Source organism: Polistes fuscatus, unplaced genomic scaffold (genome assembly GCF_010416935.1).
Source record: "Polistes fuscatus isolate 324 unplaced genomic scaffold, CU_Pfus_HIC Scaffold25, whole genome shotgun sequence".
Classification (NCBI taxonomy): domain Eukaryota; kingdom Metazoa; phylum Arthropoda; class Insecta; order Hymenoptera; family Vespidae; genus Polistes; species Polistes fuscatus.
In genome coordinates this window covers 1,086,506-1,109,551 of record NW_025113102.1, presented here as the reverse complement: position 1 = coordinate 1,109,551, position 23,046 = coordinate 1,086,506, and the positions used below count along the sequence as shown (strand labels likewise).

The following is a 23,046-nucleotide window of genomic DNA, read 5'->3' as shown; positions in this document are numbered from 1 at the left end:
ACCATTTTTAAGTAGGCTAACTTTCTTCTTCTTCTTCTTCTTCTTCTTATTCTTGTTCTTCTTCTTCAAAAGACAAAAAACAAAGTAATCTCTTTTTTTCTCTTTAAATGTTTCATCGTAATAAATAACAGAACATATATGGTGTGTGTGTGTGGGTGTGTGTGTGTGTGGATGTATGGTTGGCATCCAACAGCTGGAAATCAGCTGACAAAAATTCTCTATTAAATGTATACATGTACACACGTGTCAGTACGTGTGTGTATAATAATTAATTAATTAATTCGTTCAAAAGTTTCTCCTTATATTGATCGATATTTATTTAATTAGATCTCTCTTCTTAATAAATTTTAAATTGGTTTATTTTCTCGTTTCGTATCAACTTCAATAAATTATTTGACGAACGCGTGTGCACATTTAATAATTAAATCATTTTTCTAAATATTAATAATTATTCGTGTATCATGAAAATTGTAATTATAAATTGTGCTCCTATATACAGACAAAATGCATTTGTTGCATTTGTTGCATAAGCTTAAAAAATCTTCTTTATTGATAAATTAATTGCTATTCAATCGACACGGTATAATAAAATGATATCTATTGGGTATAGAAATGAATTTCGATATCTTTTTAAAACAAATTTGAATAATTATCCATGCCACAGAATAAATGTATTCATTAAATATTTACAGAGAAGCGCAATATGAATTTTGGAAATAAATTATATTTATAGAATTTTGTCAAATAATTTCTACGAAGTGAGATACGAAACTTGTATTCTAATTTTGTCGATAATTGAAAAAAATTAATATTAATATTTGTTTATTCCTTTTTGTGTTGTTTAATATTTTATATATGGATATAAACGTAACGTATCTTTAATCTCATTCGTACAGAAAGAAGCCAATATTTTTCTTCTTCAAATTTTAGCTTAGGGTATATTTGCTGTTATTTCAATGGGAAAACGCGTGATATAACGCGATATCTTTGTCAATTGTCGCATAACACAATCATTAATAATTAAGGTAGTTTTTATATCCGTGTAAAAATATAAAACATAAATATATATATATATTTATTACGCGGACGTTCGCGTGCCACCCTTAATTACGGATAATTTTATCGAAAAAGTGAAGCACGATTTTATAGAAAATCAAACTGAAATACGATCTGATTCTTCAAATATATACGACCAGCGATCGGGAAAAAGAAAAAAGAAAAATACCCACGTGTTCCTACGAACAAAAATGATTTTTCATTTTGCGAAAGTGTAAGCAACCCCCTACCCCCCTCCGGGTAAAATATTTCACCCTATATATTTTTTCCCATTTTATACCTAACGAAAAATATCCATAGGGACAATTTCATTCAAGCACACACATACACAAACACACACATATATATATATACATATACACGATGTACGATGTTGAACGGAAAGTTAATCGAATTTTATCTGACGTTTTAAAACTTTCACAGAGTTTATAAATAATAAGAGACAGAGAAATTTTAAATCATTATACATATATGTATATAGATATATAAATATATATATATGTAGTTAGTTCCAAGAATATTCGTACCATTTCACTCTCAATTTAAAATAATCAATATTTTATTGCAATATAATATTTTCAAATTCTTATACACAAACACAGATATTATATAGGATTATTAAACTTGTAAATTGATATAAATTTGATTGTGAAAGAACATTTTATTATAAGAGAAGTGAAATTTGATACAATAACTTGATACAAAAATTTATTTCATGTATCCAATTGTTTCAAAAGTAGTAGAAGATGAAAAGGAGAAGTCAATCAAGTGCCATTTATAAAAATAATAATTGTATTTTTATTATAACTTACTAAGATACAAATAATTTTTCGTGAAATCTATCTTTTTATCATTTTAATAATATTATAATAAATAAAACGTATATCAATTTGAAAGTTTAAATAATCTTATAAAATAAATGATTGCGTATAAGAATTTGGAAGCTTTGCGTTACAGGTAAAAATGAATTATGTAAAATTTACAATAGAGAAACTGATGCGAATACTCCTGTAACTCACTGTATGTATCGTATGAATTGTATTATTTGTTAATCGTCATATCGTGCAGCATTATAATCATTGATCCGCCCAATTTCACAATTTCCCAACGAACAAAACGACGATGATTAAATAATTTGTAAATTTGTGCTGGTGTCTCTGCGTAACTTATGAATATTTCTTCTTATTGTTAGATTTTTTATCAGCCGTCCGATTTATTATTGAAAATAATCCTATCCTTTACCTCAGATGAAAAAAAAAAACCCTACACACAAGTACGATAAGGTAAGCGCACAGATCTACAATCATAGATTCTATGAATTTAGCGCGTACATGTTCCTAAGACGATCATATACAAAGTTAAGTGTCCTTAATGTTAATCAAAATCGATTGAACGATTTAATCAGACGGATCATATATTGAAAGAACAAATCGTATATATTGGTAATTATTTCCTTAATATAAACGCGCGAATGTCCGCATTTAATTACGTACATTATCACTACTACTATTATCTATTATATATATATACATTATGTATACATGTGTTACGGACAATCATAGACAATCATCTTTCGAACCAATAATTCAAATCGCGTGAATAACAATCTCGATTCAATGTTTTACACACTTCTATATAAAATAATCTCAGCTGATATCATTGATTCATTTAATCGTGAAATCAATTCTATCGTTTCCATCCTGTCCCATTAATTGCTGTTGCACACAATGTAACAAGTATACAGATTTCTTACATTGGTGAAAATTACAAAAGAACAAAAAAATATCTTAAATGTGATACACGTTGAATCGATCTTATCTCGAGATATCTACTCTAAAGTCTCGTTTTCTTTTTTACAAATATTTTTTTTTCTTTACAAAATACACGAACGACGATATTGTGCATAATTTATTTTCCTTGTGTGTGTGAGCGTATTTCGCATAAAAATTCTCATTTCTCTCTCTACATATATATATACACATATATTTAGAAATCTATTTGGTAATACAAATACGGAGTCGAGTAAAATACTTCTTTTCTTGTATTCTTGTAGATTAAATTAAATAAAAAAAGAATATATATATATATATATAAATAAATAATGCAACAAATGCATCAACAATAGTTTCCAGTATGGCCGCCCTACTAAAAATTGTATGAAAATAAATATGTTTGTTCTCTTTTTTTACCATTAATCATAATGATTTCATTTCATAATGTCATTAATGACATAGTATTTTACACGACTACGTTATATTGTATTTAACAAGATATCTGGCAATATACTTCAATCGAATTCTTCGTTATAGTACGCTCGTAACCGTGCATGATTCGATTATTCGAAACGGTAATCGTCCCTTTTGGAATCTTCGTTGGTTGTTAATTGATAAGATAAGTAAAACATGATTCCAATTTAATTAATGTAACAATAATACTGATAACGATGACGTAATTATTAAGTGTCTAACTATGTTATATTCAATAATGATCCTTTGTAAGTAATTTATATATAAGGGATGTTTCTATTTAAATTGACACGAAAAAGATTAATAAGATTCATGAGAGAAGGATAGAAACAATAACTCATCCTTAAATGCATATCCAAAATTATAAAAGTTCTTTATGATGGTGAATAATAAAAAGGAAATGATACTTTTATTATTTTTCTCGCATTAAAAAATAAATATATAATACATATTGTATTAATCGACGTGATGAAAGGATAAAGATTTTTTAACGAAATTTACATGCTTTACAATAATATATCTAAATAATATGACAAAAGCCAATAACATAGGCTTATCTATTTAGATTCGTGTGCAATAATATCGGCTAAGACTGATAATGAACAATTATTTGAAATTTAGTTAAAAATAAATTGAAAGCCCAAGTGATTCGACTACCAGTATATGAAAGAAACACGAAAGTATCGCGTGTTATCTGATATTACTTCGTATAATTAATATTTTTTCTATCATCAATTATATATATATATGTTATACACACACCGAAAGAAACAAATTTGATGTATTGTATCTGTATAGTGCCTATAGTGATTGCCAAAGATGAAAGTTTAAAATGTATAAATTTTAAAATCGAAGAACGAGATTCTATCAAAAGTTTGTTACAATTTCAACCGATTCCAAGAAATTTAAATTACAAAATATCTAGATATACGTGCTTGTTCATCTCTCATTAACTTGATTATAAAGATATATCTATTAGATGAGATATTCCTAAAGATTATGCAACTGTATATGTAGAAAATCATTATCGATTAATGGATGCTCGTTAAAAAAAATCCCTTTTCAAAATTATGTGTTCAAAAGAATTATATACATGATGTTGATAGTTTCAATCAAAATACAAAGGATCTGTTTTCAAAAATTGTGGCCCTTATGACAATTATAATATTCTATATGTCTATTTCATGTATTAATTTTTCAAAATATAATAAAACATTCGTTATGTCAATAATAAGTTGAATGTGTGTACGTGTGTTGGTATGTATCAATGGGCGAATGTATATGACAATTAACATTATAAAACCTAAATATAACTTATCTGAATTTATATAGGATTTTTCTCAGAAACACCATTAATAAGATTCCAATCAAATATCATTTTTACAATTCACACTGGCAAACTAATTTTAATTTTACACCTTCATATGCAGCTCTTATCCATATGCCAACAGCATGTGCACCAGGATCAGGATATCTAAATGTCTATAAAAAATTAATGAATCGCATGAATATCTCGTTGATAGTTTGATATTGAAACAAACAAAAAAATAATTGAAAAAAAAAAAACGTTATTATAAAAAAGAAAGAAAAATACTCTGTCCTTCGGTAAGACGGCACGTCCACATGATGCTCGCTTGTGTACTGTTTTAATAGCACTTTGTTCTGCAGCTTTAACAGCTTCTCCAAATGCTTGAATAGGATGCATTTTCGCATTTAATTTACTAGATAATGCATCTTCTGCAGACACTAAAGGATCTAGCATTGTTCTCTCTCCAAATGATACTTTTCCATATTCTGCTATAACTTTATTTCCTGCAATTAATGCATTCAACCATGTATGAGGTGTTATCTGATCGACGGTTTCACCAAAAATCTGCAATTATTTATAAACTTGTTATAATGAGCAATTATTTATAACGATATATGTTTAATTAGACTTTTACCTTAGCAACAGCATGAAAAAATAAGGAATATAATCCCCCTTGCAATCCACCCATTTCTTTTTCTATAATATAGCTAATCTGTGTAAAGGTGACAAAAGGATTTGTACTATTCAATTTGTTTTCCTAAAAAGTTACAAATTTTTAGCTATGGCAATAAGAAATAAAAAGAATATCTTAACATTTTAAACACATACTTGGATTGCATCTTTTATAGCATTTGCTCCTTGAGCAAGTGTAGTACCGCAATCGCCATCGCCACTTTCTCTATCCATTATATTCAATTGTTCTTTACAAACTCTCAATGCTTCACATGCAAATGATATACAAATTAAAAACACTTGTCCAGTTCTATCATCTAACATAACTCCTTGGGGCTTTACATGAGATAAACTGTCATTGCAATTCTATAAAACATCGAGTCAGTTTTATATTTTTGATTAAAAGGCTTAAGAATTATTAAAAAAAGTATTATATTGTGTTTTACTTGCCCTGCAATACTTTGTTGAAATCTTTGGCTGTAAATTATGAGTCTAGAAAAATATAATATTTTATATTAAAAAATGTCTATTTTTTGTTTGATAACAAACGTAGCTTTATTATACTTTATTTATGATATCATAAGACATGCGTAAACTAACTTGTTGAAATCCAACCATTTCAGCAGTTAATACTTTTGGCCAAGCAGGTGCTGATGTTGGACTATCAAGATATTTAATTAGATTAGGATCAACGGAAAGATTTAATAATGAGACTTGAAAACCATAAGAATCCAATGCAGTCATTAAATGACCTGTATATATTCTTTGCACCAATATTTCACGATCTTTTAATTGTTTAAGTACTTCAACCGTAAATACATTGCATTCTATCTGATTGCTGGCTAGAAATAAATGAAAATTATTTATTATTATATTTTATTTTGTCATAGAGATTTTGCTATTAGTTGAAAATTTGTTTAGATTAACATTCAGTTATACCTCCAAGATTGTTTATCATAACAGCTACTTTGTGGCCAACAGGAAATCTTCTATTTGGATCTTCATTGTCTGGCGAGCTTATAGATAATAGTATTAATTTACTTATTAAAATTGGAATAACATCCTCAATGGATCTATCAATTACTGTAAAAACACCTACTTCTCCGTGAACACCGTACCCTATTCAATATTCAAAATACAATAATAGAATATATCATACAAAACATTGTATGGAGAAACATTTTTTTTTGCTGATACTTTATAAATTTAATATAAACCTATTTTCATCTTCGCAAAACTGTCGTCCCCTAAACGTAAACGTAAATTCTCTTCATTAGAAAATGATAATTTCATGCCTATGCTAATAGTTGCAATTTCTTCATTATTTATGATTCTGTTGCATACATTATTAATACTTTCTAAATTTTCACCATTTTCTGCCATCGCACCAGCTATTTTGTTAATGAATAATGTACCAGCTAAACCTCTTTTATTCATGGCTATATCTTGTACGCATACATCATCTCCAACAATTACCATTTTTACATATATGCCCATACTTTCTGCACGCAGTTTGGCTATTCCAAAATTGATACGATGTCCTGAATAATTTGGAACTATTAACAGAACACCTGTAGGAGCAAAAATAATAAAGATAACAACATGGCATTTAACAAATTATTATATAAAAAATTAATACCGGGAGGATAATTTGTGCCAATTTCTTCGATGACTCTTAATATAGAATTGACTGTTGGTGCTGAGGTAATATTTCCACAAATTGCAGCAGTCAACATACCAGGTCCTACAAAACCAGCATAAACCGGTTCATTGCCACTTCCTCCGCCAGATATTAATTTAACCTAATAAGAGCATACTTTAGAGTAATCCAACAATTTATATAAAAAAGAAATATTTACTTACTTTATTAATCATGTTAGAATAATCTCTTCTTAAAATAGCTTTACAATCTTCCAGAATAACTAAGCCTTGATTAATTTGTGCAACGGCAAGAAGACTAGTCTTTGTTGCTTCCTCATAATCTTTCCATAAACGTTGCATTTTATAATAATATAATTTATAGAGACTTACAAAATAATAAATTTTCTGTCTTTTATTTTATATATATATATATATGTATTCGTATTTATATGTATTATTTATTATCCCTTTAAAATTTAAAAACCAGTAAATTTCTATAGATATACTATGCGTACGTAAATGTATTGTAGGTTAGAAAAGTTTAGTGATATATTACAGAAATAAATAATACAAAGTCAGTCTATTTTAAATTTTAAGAAACTAATATGGATATAATAACGGACAAATAAATAAAAACATAACAATAATATTGTTCTTTCTGTTTTCTTCTGTTCGAGTTGTAAATATTTCTGTAAACGATAGATCGATTCTCATATTTGATATGAATTCACGCGCATGTATAATTAATACATTCAAATACATACATACATTTTAAACGAATAAGTAATGAATGATGTTGATAAAATAAAAAAATAAAAATAAATAAAAATGAAAGATTAAAAAAGAATTATTTAATGTATAAAGCCATATTTATTCTTTATAATAATGGTATTCAGCCCACATGGCCAAATATATTGCACTACATTTTGACTACGTTTGCAAACTGTGCTTTACTATCAATTCTTTAGCGCTCAAAATATTTCTCCTAATTGACTTATTTAAATAATAATATACATACGTTCAATGACATAAAAAATTTGAGCAGATACGAGCAGACTTGATGCAATTTGGAAATTTTGAAAGCATAGCTTGCAAATGGATATATTGGCGACAAATTTTGTCTTTCCAATGATAATATGACAACCTTAATAGTATCAGTCTACAAAGTTATACTAAATCGTTGCTTACATAAAGATATTCAAATATAGACCTTGTAACAATATTATCAGCAACATTATCATGCATTCATTCAATTTAATGCACATAATATGTACAATTCTATCGTTAACTTTGAAGTTTTCCATGCAACATTCATACCACGCAGGGTTCATTTACACATATTTCTTTAGCCCTATTTGGTATGCAGTTGTTAATCGTATTCTCAGTTTTAATCATGTATTAAAAGCCTAAAGGAAATTTAATATTTCTTGATAACAAAGTGAATAACTGCATTTTGCATTGCATTACAGTTTAGTTATTGTCTACTCAGACTGCAACTCTTTTTTTTTAGTTAAAAAGGATTTTGCACGTTCTCAAGCACATTTTTCATTAAAATTGTGCAGTTTGTAATATGTATGCAATGATATCATGTGTCTATCCTTTTATATACGTCATTATGATATATATATATAATATAATATTTCGTAATAATATAATTGGTAAACAAATGCATATATTATTAACACAATGAATGATCAAGAATTAGTGCCTTTTTATGTTGGATAGCGCACTTATTTATTTCTTTTTATTGAGTAAAAATCTAATATTTTTTTGAAGCACTTGATAGAATATCATTTCTATATTATTTCGTGCAAAATTGCATTACGTATTACGACTGGCCTGCTAAAATACGATGCCAATGAAAATTGTAATGGTGGAAAATTTTATTACACAGAACTTAATCAATTGAGTCCATTTTAATGTCTCAATAGCTTAACACTGTTTAAAGTTCAGATCCATCCATGATTAAATTGTCTTTAAAACGTAATTCTTGCTAATTTGTTGCACTGGCTAATATTGGCCATACTACTTCCAATAAATTCTTCAATATGGAATATTCTTCGATCTTCTGGTATTTCAGAGCGAATTTGTGATGTTATTGAATAACCGTTTACCCCACCAAGATTCTAGGTCAAAAGGTTTAAAATCTAGAACAATAAGTTTTTTTTTTTTTATCAAGACACACATTAATGAATTTTTATTTATTATAATAATTGATTAATTATTAAATTTGAATATATTACCTTGAAGAATATCATTTGGTTCACCATCATTATAATATACTATAGAACTCGGACCTAAAAAAGAAAAATATTTTATTTTAAAATTCAGATATAGTATGAACTTTATAAATGGTATATGTTTGGATGGATTTGAAGACTAATTAATATTGTTTTTGATGATTTGTGCATTTATATTATAAACTATATAGTTAAAAAACAAAGTATCTCATTTGTTAATACTTACTGGAAGGCTCTGAGCAGTCTGATCCGTCCAAGGATTCACTTCTTTGTCTTGTGTTAACTTGGTTCCATGCTAATAAAAGAATTTATAAATGTATCCTTTTAGAGTTGCATAGATATATATTAAGTCATCAAATATTTTTCTCTTCTCTGATTATTTTATCAGACTTTGTAATTCTTCTTCTGATATTTGCATCTGTTAACTATTCTCCACTTATGTTAAGGTTGCTTGAAAATATTTGAAATACTTGTATCTGTGAAGCAGGGTTCTTAAGTAGGTTAATGCTAGTTAAACTAATTTTCATAAGAGAATTATACAAAAATAGAGACAATGCTTGTGAACATTTGAATCATTTCAATTTAGTGATATTTATATTAATAATATCACTATCCAATAACGTATTAACCCACTTTCAATCTCCCTGACCCTAAACATTCATTACTTACATTCATAAACAAATTTAATAAGTTCTTCATGCTGTGGTGTTATAACTTCTTGCATCTGATGCCTCTGTGAGTTGAACTTTGACTTCCCATTGATGTGAAAGACTGGCTTTGGCACATGACTGCAAATAATGAAGGGATTGCATTACAATTTATTCAAATTTAAATGTACAAAAAAGAAAGAAAAGAAAAAAAAAGAAAAAAGAAAAAGAGAAAGAACAAATGTAAAAAGAAAATAATAATAATAATAATAATAATAATAATAATAATAATAATAATAATAATAATAAAAATAAAGTTAAAGTAATATATTTAAAGTTAATATATTTTCAATGCTCGGCCATTTATATGATTTAACGAGCATAGGGTGATTTATAGTTTGTGAAAAAAATAAATTGTGAATTGCGTAATGTTGAGTATGGAGGAAGAATAAAAAGTCGATCGGTAAGGTTAAGAGAAGTTAGATCATGACCTACCGGGTGGATTCGTGATCACTTTCAGGAACTGCCTTTCTCGTTAGATCACGTAGAGTTTCTAATCTCTCTAGATTCTGACTGATTCCTTTAAAATAAATATTAACAATTTGATTATGAAACACGTACGGATAATGATTTGCACCATTAAGTTTAGGGTCGACTTATTAATCGATCACACTGTTCACAACAATATACATAAATACCTCTACGAGTCTTCGCTACAATCTTACTAGGCCCTTTAGATACGGTATACATGTTCCGTTAGAAATAAGCACTGTAATGGTCTATCTTCACCGTTACAATGAAAGATCATTCGAAAATTTGTTTTTCTTATATTTCGAAATAGATTATTTTTGAGGGAAAATAAAACAAGAAAAAACGAAAACTACCAAACGAATTGATCAAACGCTCAGATTGAACTGAACAAATGCATGATAGATAAACCACGTGACCCCGTCTCGCACTATCTTTTTAACATATTACTATCGAAACTACTCGTAAATAATCGAATTGCGTACTTAAGTATCGATAACGTAACAAATTTCGTCTATCGATACTACTTGTTTATTTGATTGTTAGTTATTATTCATTAAATTCGATGTTTAACGTTCGATTTTTAACATTTGACTATAACTAATTCTAATAAATAATGGATACTATGAAAAATTAAATTCATATATAGGATTAAGACAAAATATTATTTTATTTATTTTATTTTAATTTGTTTTTAATATTTTAATAATAATAATAATAATAATAATAATATCAAATAAACTATTAAGTATGTCTTTTCATATAAAAATGTTTCTTGTTACATATTTTGCATTGCAATTTTATTACACAAATTAATAATTACAAGAAACTATTTTTCTTTCCCCCATGTATTTCTTAATAGTAGACCTTTTCTTTTCTTCTCTTATCTTTTTTTTTTTTTTTTTTAATAGCGAGAATAGATATAATATATCTATAATATAGAGATGTTTCTTTTATTTAATAACAGTAACAATTTTCTATTCGAAGCATTCTATTATTTTAGTACCGATTGATTTATACATATATATGGTGAACAAAAAATTTATAAGAAGATATTTACGATAAATTTTTATCATTTCGTTTTTTTGTTTACATGTGCAAATAACAATTAAAAAGATATATTATGTGAATTAATATAAAAATTATATATAAATTAATATTATATTTTCTGTGCACATATTTAACAATTTCACATGCAATAAAAGAAAATATATTAAAAACTAAAATTACCATTTACGTTGTTCTTACGTTATAATGGTAACATAATGTTGCATATTAAGGGAATTTTCTTAGAGTTTTTTTTTTGTAGAATATACATAGATTCTATTTATAAAAAAAACTTTAATAATAAATGTTATTAATTGATTATTAACATAAAGGATACTAAAGTGTAACAATTATAATCATTGTAACAATATACAAAATAACTATAATGATTATCAACCTATAATTCATTATTGTTTACAAAATTTTTAATAGGAGAGCATTTGTAATTTACTTTAACATAGAAAAATATTTTTATTAATATTTATCGGATGAGCTATTAAATATGATACTTAATATTCCACGCTGTAGTAATTAATAAAATAAATACAACCTCACATAAAATAGTATTTGTGTGGATCTTAGGTAGTTCAAGGGATATGCATTTTGCTGTTTTTATTCTTTTTTTTTTTTTTTAAATTTAATATAATTTTGTAAATATAGGATTTTCTATATATACAAATAAAAAAAATTAATACTTTTTATCATTCTACTGAAGAAGTTGCATCTCATTAACATACATTTTCTTTAGATTTCTATTTTATCATTACTTATCCATTATAAGTAAGAACTTATAACAAAAATATTCCAATAGATATTGCGTGATAACTACGCTCGTTAAGTACGTAAAAAAAGCAAATTTAATGCATAATGCGCACTCGTTTGCCTCTCTTTCCCTGATTCTTATTTATTTTTTTTTTCTCTTTATTTTTGCATTTAATTAATTAAATTAATATGAACATTAATATAACAGATGCAGGTAGAGGCATTAAAGACTTTAGTTAGTGTAGAGCTGTGTTGTCTTTTATCATCTGCTTTACAAGAGATTCGACAGCAACATTTACAGAGCAAATAAAGATTTATCTTGATCTTTATTAATTTGACGCTGAATATTTGGATTGCCAGAGTTTGAAGTATTTGATGGGGTTGTTGTAGTTGAAAGTGTAGGGAGAGCTTCAGCAGCAGCTGCTCGCTCTGCTAAAAAACGTTCAAACTCTGATGATGTTAAAGATTCTTGGTCACCTTGTGCAGCAGGCTGTAACATTTCATATGACACAATATCTATTTTATATTAAAATAAAAAATGATCATTATGTTATTATACATTATATATAATATTTGATTGAATCTTGACATTAATGTATAAGAAGATTCTTCCTCTTACCTGCTCCAAATACTCTTCGAAACATTTTACTAAAATTAAAATATTTAAATATTAGGTGAGAATGCATCACTCACCGTATGACTAAGCCAAGCTGCCATTTCACTGAACTCTGATTCCCGGTTGAGCTAAGCATTTAAATTAAAGACGAACATTGAACAAAACAATAAACATTTGTACATAATATTATTATAGAAATAAATATAAAGAAAATAGAAAGAATAATGAAACATAACATTACAGAAAAAGCTATGCAAAGCGATAAAATTTTATAATTAATACTGTACCTTCATTTTGCTCAGGCAATTAAAGATTTTCATTCTTTTATATTGGAAAATTTATATTGAACCAAGTGGTATTGTTTCAAGTTTACAGGATTTTCTTTTATATTCCAAGTAAAATATGAAATTATAATTATGATTTTGGTCAAATCTATTATAAAAATAGTTATTATAATTGATAGAACTAATTGTATTATTTACATTATGTAAATTCCTGTAAACTTGTAGGATTTTGCAGTTGTGTTACTACTAATGAAGATATTATGACTTAGCTTAAGAAGGATAAGGAGCATTACGCACAGTAGTAGTAGCAGCAACAGCAGCAGCAGCAGCAGTAGTAGTAGTAGAAGTAGTAGAAGAAGTAGTAGTAGTAGCAGTAGTAGAAGCAGTTTGATGGGAATACTTAGGATTGTTACGATTGAGAATTGCTGAACTTAGACTTCCTCCGCTCACCTGTTCCATATTATCTTCATATTTGCTACCACTATATGATAACATAATAACATTTTTAATATGATAATAATAATATCCAATATATATATATATATATTATAAAAATGTTGGAAAAAATATTTTACCTGTTTTTTGTTGTCTCGTATGTTGCATTACGGGACTGTGCAAACATATCAAATTCATCGCTATCTCCTTTTTTTTCTTTTTTTTCTACCCTAAGATTATCATTAGTTTCAGATATACCTGCAATTAAATAAAATTAAATAAAAGGATCAATTTTTTGATATTATGAAATTGAAGCTTACCCATTGCTGCCACCTGCTTCTGTAAAGCATCAGATTCGTCTGACAAATCTATAAGTGAATCTGCCTCTTTTTTTGTTGATTCTGCATTCGAATCAATGTTTGGTGGTTGACCTATTGTTTGAGCTAATATGGTACTTGCAGGGACAGCTTTATTTTTTGTATATCTTGAATAACGCAGGAACAGATTATTTAATTCGTCATTTATGCGCAATAATTCAGCTGTCATCTCATCATTTGCCAGTTTTCCAATTAAATCTACTACACGTTCTTGCATCGCTTTACATGTTGCATACAATTCCTATAGATTATATATATACATATATGTCTCACGTATATATATATACAAAGCAAAAATTAATATGCTAGCTGTTATATAAAGAAATATTGAAATGGGATATATAACATACTGTCAATAATTCAAGATCAGCAGAATCTGGTGGTTGAGTGGAAGTTTGATCCGTCAAATATGTTAACATTTCTGATAAAACACGCATGTTGCCTTGTACAACATCCAGTTCACTTTGTAATTTTGCCAACTGTTGCTCATTCAATTGAGTTAACTGACTAGATGATTGTAATTGTGATTGTTGTTGCGTCACCGTAGAGTTTGAAATATGTTGATCATTTACAGGCAAATTCCCTGAGATTTGTTCTGTTTCAGGTACACTCTGTAAAATACAATTTATATATATATATAAGTTTATATAATTTATGAAAATATGATTTTACAAATGTAATGTCTTACTCTTTGAGGAGTAATAATAGGTGCCATTGCATCCAAATCAGTCATTGGAAATTGTATGCCTTTTGCTTTTAATTCCTGATAGACTTGCACAACTCCTTGAGTATGTGCTTGATGACAAAATGTATCTGCCCATGTTTGAATAAGATTCAAAACTTTTTCCTGTACAGCAGTTGGCGGTTCGTTTTTCGGTCCAATTAATTTAACCAATTCTTGAACAAATTCTCGTGAACAAGCAAGAGCATGAAAACGTTTTCCACAATTTTTCACGCAAGTTTCTAATACCTAGATATACAAATATTATATACAATAGTTAGGACACATGGTCAAAATTACAAATCATACGTTAGACACATCTGTGTATTATAAAATCAAACCCAAAAAATCTCTTAGAGTGCGTGCGTGTGTTTTTATAGAAACTAATATAATGTAATATATCAATACTTATATACTATTACAAATAATAATATAAAAAGTAAGTGAATTTGATACTAACAGTAAGCGTATACATTACTATAGTATAATTTTTGCCAGCAGCTTGATTAAGTCTGCGTTTAATTGCTTTAATAGCATCTCTAGGTCCATCTTCTGTCTCATTAATAATATCACATATTTCCATATTAAGTGCCCAATTTTCACTAGGCAAACCACCGTCTGTAGCTTGCTCTGAAATACATAATTTCATTTCATATACAAGAATAAATAAATGAATAATAATATTGTTAATAAAAATACGTTTTTATTGATCACCTAAGATCATAAAAATATTGAATTACGAATGAAAATAAACGTCGTAACATATAATAAGATATTATCTAGAAAAGTAATAGAAGAAAGTACATTAAATTGTACATATGGATGTGTTACTATTGGACCCCGATATTATTACAATCAATGACGACGCAGATAAGATATTAGTATTAAACAATAATACGCATTATTTTTGAAATGGAAGTGTAAATTTATCGATGTTATCTTACCAATCTTTTGGCCAACTGGCGTTGAAAAGGGGTTTACGTTGACTCCAAAAAATGACATGCTTGGTCGAGGATCGGAAACAATGTCAAATATAAATTATATTAGCCCGATTCAAGTGAACATATATCGCGCGCGTGTTAATCTCCGATAAGGGCGATATTCGTAATTCGCTGCGAACAAGGTCTTATACCGTTGGATGACAGAAGGCTGAATCATATGACCTACACAATGATAAAACAGAAATGTCAAAACGTAGGAAGACGAACAACACTAGATATATAGTATCTAGTTCATCCGAGCGTCTTGAGACGTGTACGATGATTGGCTTTCAGTACCCTAGCTTGGCCTTCCACAATCCTCTCAATTACACTCAACTCAGCTTTATCCTTCGTTGATTGGATAAAAAATTTATCTATCCAAATACTTTAAATTTGATAATAATTTTCAAGCTTTTTAAAACGAATAATTGTCGATTTTATGAATATATTCTTCGAAAACTTTTTTTTTACTAAATATACTTATTTCACTCGATAATTCTAATGGTTACGTAATGATAGTATTATAACAATGCATGTTGCTAATCAAATTTCGTAATAGATGCATTATGGGAAGTGCAACGATTTGCCGCGCTTTTTTCAAATTACAATACTATTTGTACGTTGTTAAATTAAACAATATTTTCATTATTCTCTTATGTTAGATACTATATATTTTACATTGTTATTTAGATTATTGTATACTTAATTGTTTATTTTAAGAATAATATAAAAAAAAGGATGATGGAAATAAAAATAATGCAATTTACAGTTGCATGGCAACGTAATCGATATAATAAACAGTATTCATGAATAGTTATATGTGAAACTAGATAAATTAAATAATTTATTCCCATTATTATATATATATGTATTATTTTCGCGAATGATGTATCAAGAAAATGCTTCGAAAAGTATTTTAGAGCCTGGTGTAATTAATGAAGAACTTCTTATTAATTTATCAATTGATCAAGGCCCCAAAGGTGATGCTGGAAAACATTTTCTTGAAGATGGTATTAAATTGGATGCAATTACGGAAATACGAATTGAATTTTATAGTATGTCATTATATTTATGACAAATTCATATAAATTTGAAAAATTCATTTATAATCTTATATTTATATTCTTACAGATATTTTAAAAATTGATCATCTTTGGGTAATGCCAAATTTGAAAAAATTACATTTATCAAATAACATTATAGAAAAAATTGAAAATTTGGATGCCCTTGTTCATTTAAAAGAACTCGATTTATCTTTTAATCATATTAAAGTAATGGAGAATCTAAATCATTTAATTGAATTGGAAATACTGTTACTTTTCAATAATAATTTTTCTAAAATCGAAGGCATAGATAATTTACATAAATTACACATTTTTAGTATTGGAAATAATCAGATAACAGATTGGGAACATGTATAAGATCTTAATACTACATTTTTTATATATATTATATCTTGTAGTTTATAATTGTCAGCTTTTTTAAATTAGAATTATTAAATTGCAGGTCATTTATTTACGAAAATTCAAACGTCTATGTAGTTTTAACATTAATAAAAATCCATGCACTGAGAAAGATGGATATCAAGAATATTTAATTGCATTTATACCGCAATTAATTTATTATCAATATAAAATGATAACCAAGGAAGAACGTCAATCTGCTGTAATGAAACATCAGTGAATATATTTTATATTTTATTATTATATCACATAAGAGACAACTGTATATATATTTATAAGTTCTTATACTCTTTGATTTATAGACGTATGATTAGTAATATAGAAGAGGAAGAAGCAAAAAAGAAAAAACAATTGGATGAACAGGAAACATTTAAAAATTTACAAGATTTACTGTCTAAATCTTATGTAGAATATTTAAATGATGATAACTTTTTTTGGCAAATGTTTCTTGATGACAAAGGTATACCTATATTCCATATATTAATTATTTAAAACAAATTCTGTAGTATATATATATATATTAAAATATTTTTATTTATTAGAAGGAAAAGATTTATCTGCTGTAAATAATGATACAAGAAGTGCTTTTGAAGAATATAGAAAAAAAATCTCGTCTATATGCTATGAATTTTCTGAAATTGGATTAAAGGAACAAGTTAAACGTGATAATGAAATTAAATTATTCAATGATGCTGTTAATGATGGCAAAAACAAAGAACTAAACGAATCAAGAGAGTAAATATTATTTTATTATATTAAGCATGCTATTATCTTTTTATTGGGATATACCCATATAACATGCTTTTATCCTTAGTATCGTAGATGAAATAATAAACGAAAAAGTTGATATATTCTCACAAATAAATTTATTATTTCATATGCTTGATGACATAGAAATGGATGACATGGATGATAATGTTGAAGTAATACAAGATTGGTATACTCATTTTAATGATACGATATATAAAACATGGACAAAATTAATGTCCAAAGAAATTATATTACATGAACAATTAGTAGTATGTATTATATAGATATAAAACTTAACAAATGTGAGATATATTTTAAAATTCTATAATTGATGAGACTATTCTTTCATTCTATAAAAGGAAATAAATGAGGTTTTTAAAATAAATATGACTAATATGATCGAGCAATTTTTGGAAACTGCTCGAGAATATTTTTCACAAATGCGACATGCTGAAGCGGAATATAATGATAATATTAGTAGTATTATTTCATATTTTATCAGTGGTTTTGGAGATGAATCTAAAATTCCACGTCATTTGTTAGAATTATGTGGAGATAAAGATACATTAAGCAATAATCTGGCAGCATCACACGATTTACATTTACATGTAAGTAAAAATCATTAAATATATTCATAACAAAATTTTTATAAAATAAAATTATTCTTTATTTATTATAGACTATTGATGATAGAGAAGATCGTATGTTAAGTAGATTAAAAACATGGCTCAATGACTATTGTGACAAGTTATATAAGTAAGTAAACCGGTTATTAAATATATAGACCAAAAAGAATTATAAATGAATTTTTATTTTTAGTAAGGAAACTATCAGGCACCGTCAAAAAATTGTGGAGATTACCCATTTTCTAGAAGATTTACGTAAACAGTTTAATTCATTAATATTATTACATCTACCGTATTTTAAAATTGATAATATTTCTCTTCTAACTAATAACAAAAATAATTAGAGTCGGATAATTTTTTTAATAGTGCAAAAATAATTTTATTCGTGAAATATATGTGAAATAATAATATATAATTTTATAAAAATATAAGTATATATGGGTAAAAGAACTAACGTTTGGTATCTTAAATATTTTTGTTATTTTTAACGATACGTCAAATGCCTTAAGGAAAAAATTAGATGATTCAATGGGGGCTCACATGATGATAAAAATATATCATTATAGATGTTCAAAAAAATGGTGATTCTATTATAAAATATGTAAAATAAAAACAAAAATATTTTTGCCATCGTGTGAGCCTCCATTGAATCATCTAATTTTGTCCTTAAGGCATTTGACGATCTTTAACACGTTCACATTCATATTACGCTTGGGGCAATCGAGTGTGATCTATCGGTGACGCCGGCGTGAACGTATTAAAAAATAAAAAAAATATTTAAAGTATTAACATTAGCTGACTCACCCTGTATATATAGTAGACAAAACTCATACTTCTCTTTCTCTCTTTAACATTGCTTTTTCAAGGACTTTGATCAATTTGCATAATATTGATATTCTTTCTTTTTAAATACACATTCCGGCTATTCCTATATCTGAAAGCAAAGAAGAGGAAAGCAGAAGCAAAATACTTCTGTCATAAAATATAATTAATTTTTCTTTTTTTTTAATGCTTCAACGTATGATTCAAGTCCTTTTTGCACGACTGGTAATAGAATAAATTGCTTAATTTCATTTAACTCAATTTCTCGATGTTTTTGTAGCCAGGAAATTGATTTTTCACGAAGTTTTAATTTTATTTTATTCCTAGCAAATTCTGTAAATGTATTATATCAAATATTATTAGTAAACGCACAATGTAATATGTTTATTTATTTTTATTTAAAAAAAATGTTAAACTTACTAGATATGTTATCATAAGAAGATATATACTTTAGACATTGTTGAATAACTTCTGCTTTATCACTAACCAATTCATCTACAAGTCCAATATTTAAAGCTTCGTTGGGATGAAAAAGTGTGCCCCTGAAAAGTAAAGAATCAAATATTTATTAAGTATACACACGTTCTAATTTTTATAATACTATTTAATATTTGTAATATATACTTCATCAAAGCTATTTCAGCACGCTTGTCACCAAGGATAGCAACATATGGATCTATAAACCATTGTGGAGGTATAATACCTAATTGTGCCTCATTCAACCCTATAGTATGTTTCCCATTAACAAAGGCTCTATATTCACAAGAAATGGCTAATAAACATCCACCAGCAGGGCTAGCACCCTATGTAAAAGTATGATTATAATGTGTATAATATTAAACAAGAGTTAAAAACAAATATTTAATTTTATATTAAAGTTATAATTATAAAGAAAATATGTATTTAAACAATTGAATAATGCAATACGTTAATTGCAGCAGCTGTTGGCATTTCTAAACCATATAAAATCATCCATGTATCTTGCAAAGTACGCCAAAAAGCAGTGAATCTCTCAAGATCTGGTTTATACATTTCCATAATGTCTAAACCCCCTGAGAAAATAGTTGGTAATGACGAAGTCAAAACAATGCCTTTATAATTGCTTTTTTGGGCATCTACTAAAGCAGTTTTTAATTCTTCTAAGAACTCCAGATTTAAGGTATTAGCCGGTGGTTTAGCCATTGATATTATTTGAACTCCTAATATATGCAAGCTCTTCATTTAATAAATTCATTTAATAAAAATATAAATATCAAACTTTCAAGCAATTATACTTGTCGAAATACCTGTCTTTTCATCTTGTGTGATTTCTAATAATTTTTTTCCAGATGCATAATTTCGGGCAAATTGTTTATTGATCAAAAATCTTCTAAGAGCTAACATCCTATTTATATTACACAAATATATATATATATATATATATATATATTATATTATATATAATACACTTTTTAAATATTATATTTTTATCAATATATAATAATAATTATATGCTACGTATTTACATATATATACCTGTTAACAGTCAATGAACGGCTGCTTTGCTGTGATTCACTGTGATGCCCTTGTACTTTGGACATACATAATTTTAGATATATAAAAAAAATCCTAATATTATTCAATACTTATTTTTAAAATAAGTATTGATACATATATATATATAAATACAATACGTACAATTTTATGAAATAATAGTAAATTTCAAAATTATTTTGTTAATTATATTTCTTTAATAATAATACTATTTATACAATATATCTATTGTTAAATCAGATCAATTGAAATTACTTTATGTTACTAGATAGCATTACTTACTAGAAAAAACACTAGAGAGAGAAAGAGAAAGAGAGACAGAGTGAGAGAGAGAGAGAAAGAGAGAGAGAGAGAATATATATATATATATATGAACTACTTTGAATGAATAAAAAAATATTAGAAAGTATTATTTACAACGTGGAATTAGATTTCTAATACTCAAATAAAAACTAAAAATGGAAATAATGAAGACAAAATCGTAAGACTTATTAATAAATAATAGAGCATCTCTGACCAAAGTAATTTATTTATTTCTTTAAAAACTTAGACGTTGGAATGCGACTTCTACACGTATGGTGGATATATGTAAAACTACAAACTACTATATATGCATGTATATATATGCGTATATGCATGCACAAATGCAATAATGTATGACATACGTATACGCATATATAACTGTGCTTATATGATTTTTCATGTTATCTCTTATATATATATATATATAATCATATAATTATATATGATTATAGAATAATAATAGTTTAGTATCTCAATAGCAATAATCAAATTTCATTCTGTTGTTCAGATCTCCTGCACTAATTTCTTTACAAGTATTCACTATCTTTTCTTTTCCTACTCCACATTGGTATAGAAGTTGTTATTTACAAAATGTACACAACTCAATTCCGCAGAATACAAGTTTAAGATTTAACTGGTCTCTTTAAACGTATTTTTACGCGAATGTATATTTATTATTATTATTATTATTATTATTATTATTATTATTATTATAATATTAATATTATATTATTATTACTATTATTATCATATATTTCATGTATAATATCTACATATACATTTTTATTAACGACGATTAACAATCTACTATTCAGTAATGCAGTTTGTATAAAAACTGAAGAGCATCTTCGAAATTTGGTTCGACCGTGGAAGTGTGAAATCTATTAGGCATCTATCGGAAGTCTGTTATGTTATTTTGTTGCTGTTTTGCATTTTTTTTTTCTCGACGGTATCATTGTAAAATACGCACTATATCTACACAAACCTTTATCCACACCACTGAGCTTATATTAAAAGATACATATTTTGTTATTATATATACATGCGTACAATATATATATATATATATATATATATATAAAGTAATATATAAATAATTTGTTAATTGGGAAATGTGGGACAATGAATTGAATTTGATTGAAGGAGTGTTAATTTAAAATGAAAAATAAGTCCCTTATTTTCTTCATTAGCAAATCATTATTTGGAAGCCAATAAATGACTATATTTCCAATGCAATAATCCCAAATGAACAAATTCACTTGTTACGTTTTTAATCGCTTAATAAAATAGAACAAATTTTAGAATTATGTGCTTATTATCTCTTACGTTGTATTCTGGAACATAACATTATCTGCGTATTTGTTTCTCAAACTATTTTCAAATGGATCAATATTGAATTGTTCAATATTAAATCAATCAACACAATAATACGCTTTTTTCTTTTCTTTCTTTTTACAATTATTTACAAAAAGATCATATTTTACATATTAAGTTCTTCTATGAAGGCGTATTAAATATTCATTCTTATAATTGTTCATGTTTTAATCTGACACAAATATGTTTGTTGTCATTCGTCGAATTTGAAAATTGTTCGAGAGACAAAGCCATTCAAAATGGATCGTATATTAATCATGTCTTAAATATTAAATAATAGTAGCACACAGGGAAATTACACGCTACAATATTGTGGTGCTAGGGAAAAATAAAGTTATCTTTTTATAGACTGATGATAACTGAGCAGTCTATGATTAATTAGTTTTTAATCTTTTTTTTTTATACCGCAACAAACAGAGAGAAGGCACCTTAAAAATCTGTGATGTATCCAGCACCTATATATTATTTGGTTTAATTATACCACTTTCAATAAATATTATTAGAGAAGAAGCTTATGGATTTTTTGATGTTTCAATTTGGTCCATTCTATCTTTTTTCTTTTTTTCCTTTTTTTATGGAGATGGAGAACTTATCGTCGTGTCCGTTAATTATAT

General features: G+C 26.8%; 5 protein-coding genes across 9 annotated transcripts; 1 reads left to right on the top strand and 4 right to left on the bottom strand.

The window, feature by feature from the left end:
- Positions 1-4,495: 4,495 nt before the first annotated feature.
- LOC122518485 (putative 3,4-dihydroxy-2-butanone kinase) lies at positions 4,496-7,716 on the bottom strand. Of its 2 annotated transcripts, XM_043637438.1 has the most exons (11): positions 7,147-7,716; positions 6,923-7,085; positions 6,760-6,854; positions 6,383-6,402; positions 6,223-6,299; positions 5,884-6,125; positions 5,734-5,775; positions 5,440-5,649; positions 5,246-5,368; positions 4,897-5,175; positions 4,496-4,784 (listed from the first exon to the last, which is right to left on the bottom strand). In XM_043637438.1, the coding sequence occupies exons 1-11, from the start codon at positions 7,282-7,284 to the stop codon at positions 4,683-4,685; spliced, it is 1,491 nt and encodes a 496-aa protein (XP_043493373.1). In that variant the 5' UTR covers positions 7,285-7,716; the 3' UTR covers positions 4,496-4,682. The 2 variants fall into 2 exon arrangements, with proteins under 2 accessions (XP_043493373.1, XP_043493371.1); XM_043637436.1 differs by having other exon boundaries at positions 6,223-6,402; positions 6,501-6,854.
- Positions 7,717-7,774: 58 nt separating this feature from the next.
- On the bottom strand, positions 7,775-10,781 carry LOC122518486 (MAPK regulated corepressor interacting protein 2-like). Its single transcript, XM_043637439.1, has 6 exons — positions 10,510-10,781; positions 10,307-10,391; positions 9,834-9,952; positions 9,391-9,459; positions 9,168-9,221; positions 7,775-9,071 (listed from the first exon to the last, which is right to left on the bottom strand). Exons 1-6 carry the CDS (start codon positions 10,559-10,561, stop codon positions 9,001-9,003), a joined length of 450 nt encoding a protein of 149 aa, XP_043493374.1. The 5' UTR covers positions 10,562-10,781; the 3' UTR covers positions 7,775-9,000.
- Positions 10,782-12,293: 1,512 nt separating this feature from the next.
- On the bottom strand, positions 12,294-15,948 carry LOC122518500 (TOM1-like protein 2). 4 transcript variants are annotated; one of them, XM_043637465.1, is made up of 10 exons: positions 15,859-15,948; positions 15,526-15,744; positions 15,042-15,211; positions 14,549-14,830; positions 14,211-14,471; positions 13,804-14,101; positions 13,624-13,741; positions 13,346-13,529; positions 12,842-12,892; positions 12,294-12,638 (listed from the first exon to the last, which is right to left on the bottom strand). In XM_043637465.1, the coding sequence occupies exons 2-10, from the start codon at positions 15,581-15,583 to the stop codon at positions 12,444-12,446; spliced, it is 1,617 nt and encodes a 538-aa protein (XP_043493400.1). In that variant the 5' UTR covers positions 15,584-15,744; positions 15,859-15,948; the 3' UTR covers positions 12,294-12,443. The 4 variants fall into 4 exon arrangements, with proteins under 4 accessions (XP_043493400.1, XP_043493399.1, XP_043493402.1 ...); XM_043637464.1 differs by lacking the exon at positions 15,859-15,948 and having other exon boundaries at positions 15,526-15,848; XM_043637467.1 differs by lacking the exon at positions 15,859-15,948 and having other exon boundaries at positions 13,499-13,529; positions 15,526-15,847.
- A 140-nt stretch (positions 15,949-16,088) lies between these two features.
- Positions 16,089-18,732, top strand: LOC122518499 (dynein regulatory complex subunit 3-like; the record flags this gene model as incomplete). The annotated part of the gene is made up of 10 exons (XM_043637463.1): positions 16,089-16,177; positions 16,252-16,616; positions 16,693-16,976; positions 17,068-17,240; positions 17,327-17,484; positions 17,567-17,759; positions 17,839-18,043; positions 18,134-18,382; positions 18,454-18,530; positions 18,594-18,732. Coding segments are annotated over exons 2-10 (1,650 nt in total), but the record flags the coding sequence as incomplete, so codon positions are not given.
- Positions 18,733-19,253: 521 nt separating this feature from the next.
- Positions 19,254-20,886, bottom strand: LOC122518498 (enoyl-CoA delta isomerase 1, mitochondrial-like). The gene is made up of 6 exons (XM_043637462.1): positions 20,738-20,886; positions 20,509-20,606; positions 20,150-20,421; positions 19,847-20,025; positions 19,643-19,764; positions 19,254-19,555 (listed from the first exon to the last, which is right to left on the bottom strand). Exons 1-6 carry the CDS (start codon positions 20,800-20,802, stop codon positions 19,389-19,391), a joined length of 903 nt encoding a protein of 300 aa, XP_043493397.1. The 5' UTR covers positions 20,803-20,886; the 3' UTR covers positions 19,254-19,388.
- Between the last annotated feature and the right edge of the window lie 2,160 nt (positions 20,887-23,046).

Excerpts from the sequence above, each read along its gene's own strand:
- LOC122518500 (XM_043637465.1), bottom strand. The coding sequence starts at position 15,583 with ATGTCATTTTTTGGAGTCAACGTAAACCCCTTTTCAACGCCAGTTGGC. Across the intron at positions 15,212-15,525 it reads GCCAGTTGGCCAAAAGATTG|AGCAAGCTACAGACGGTGGT; the intron begins GTAAGATAACAT and ends TATGTATTTCAG. Across the intron at positions 14,831-15,041 it reads TAGTAATGTATACGCTTACT|GTATTAGAAACTTGCGTGAA; the intron begins GTTAGTATCAAA and ends TTGTATATCTAG.
- LOC122518485 (XM_043637436.1), bottom strand. The coding sequence starts at position 7,284 with ATGCAACGTTTATGGAAAGATTATGAGGAAGCAACAAAGACTAGTCTT. Across the intron at positions 7,086-7,146 it reads ATTCTAACATGATTAATAAA|GTTAAATTAATATCTGGCGG; the intron begins GTAAGTAAATAT and ends TGCTCTTATTAG. Across the intron at positions 5,369-5,439 it reads CTATAAAAGATGCAATCCAA|GAAAACAAATTGAATAGTAC; the intron begins GTATGTGTTTAA and ends GTAACTTTTTAG.
- LOC122518498 (XM_043637462.1), bottom strand. The coding sequence starts at position 20,802 with ATGTCCAAAGTACAAGGGCATCACAGTGAATCACAGCAAAGCAGCCGT. Across the intron at positions 20,607-20,737 it reads CGTTCATTGACTGTTAACAG|GATGTTAGCTCTTAGAAGAT; the intron begins GTATATATATGT and ends TAATATAAATAG. Across the intron at positions 20,422-20,508 it reads CACACAAGATGAAAAGACAG|GAGTTCAAATAATATCAATG; the intron begins GTATTTCGACAA and ends TGCATATATTAG.
- LOC122518486 (XM_043637439.1), bottom strand. The coding sequence starts at position 10,561 with ATGTATACCGTATCTAAAGGGCCTAGTAAGATTGTAGCGAAGACTCGT. Across the intron at positions 9,460-9,833 it reads TATTAAATTTGTTTATGAAT|CATGGAACCAAGTTAACACA; the intron begins GTAAGTAATGAA and ends TTCTTTTATTAG. Across the intron at positions 9,222-9,390 it reads AGACTGCTCAGAGCCTTCCA|GTCCGAGTTCTATAGTATAT; the intron begins GTAAGTATTAAC and ends TTTCTTTTTTAG.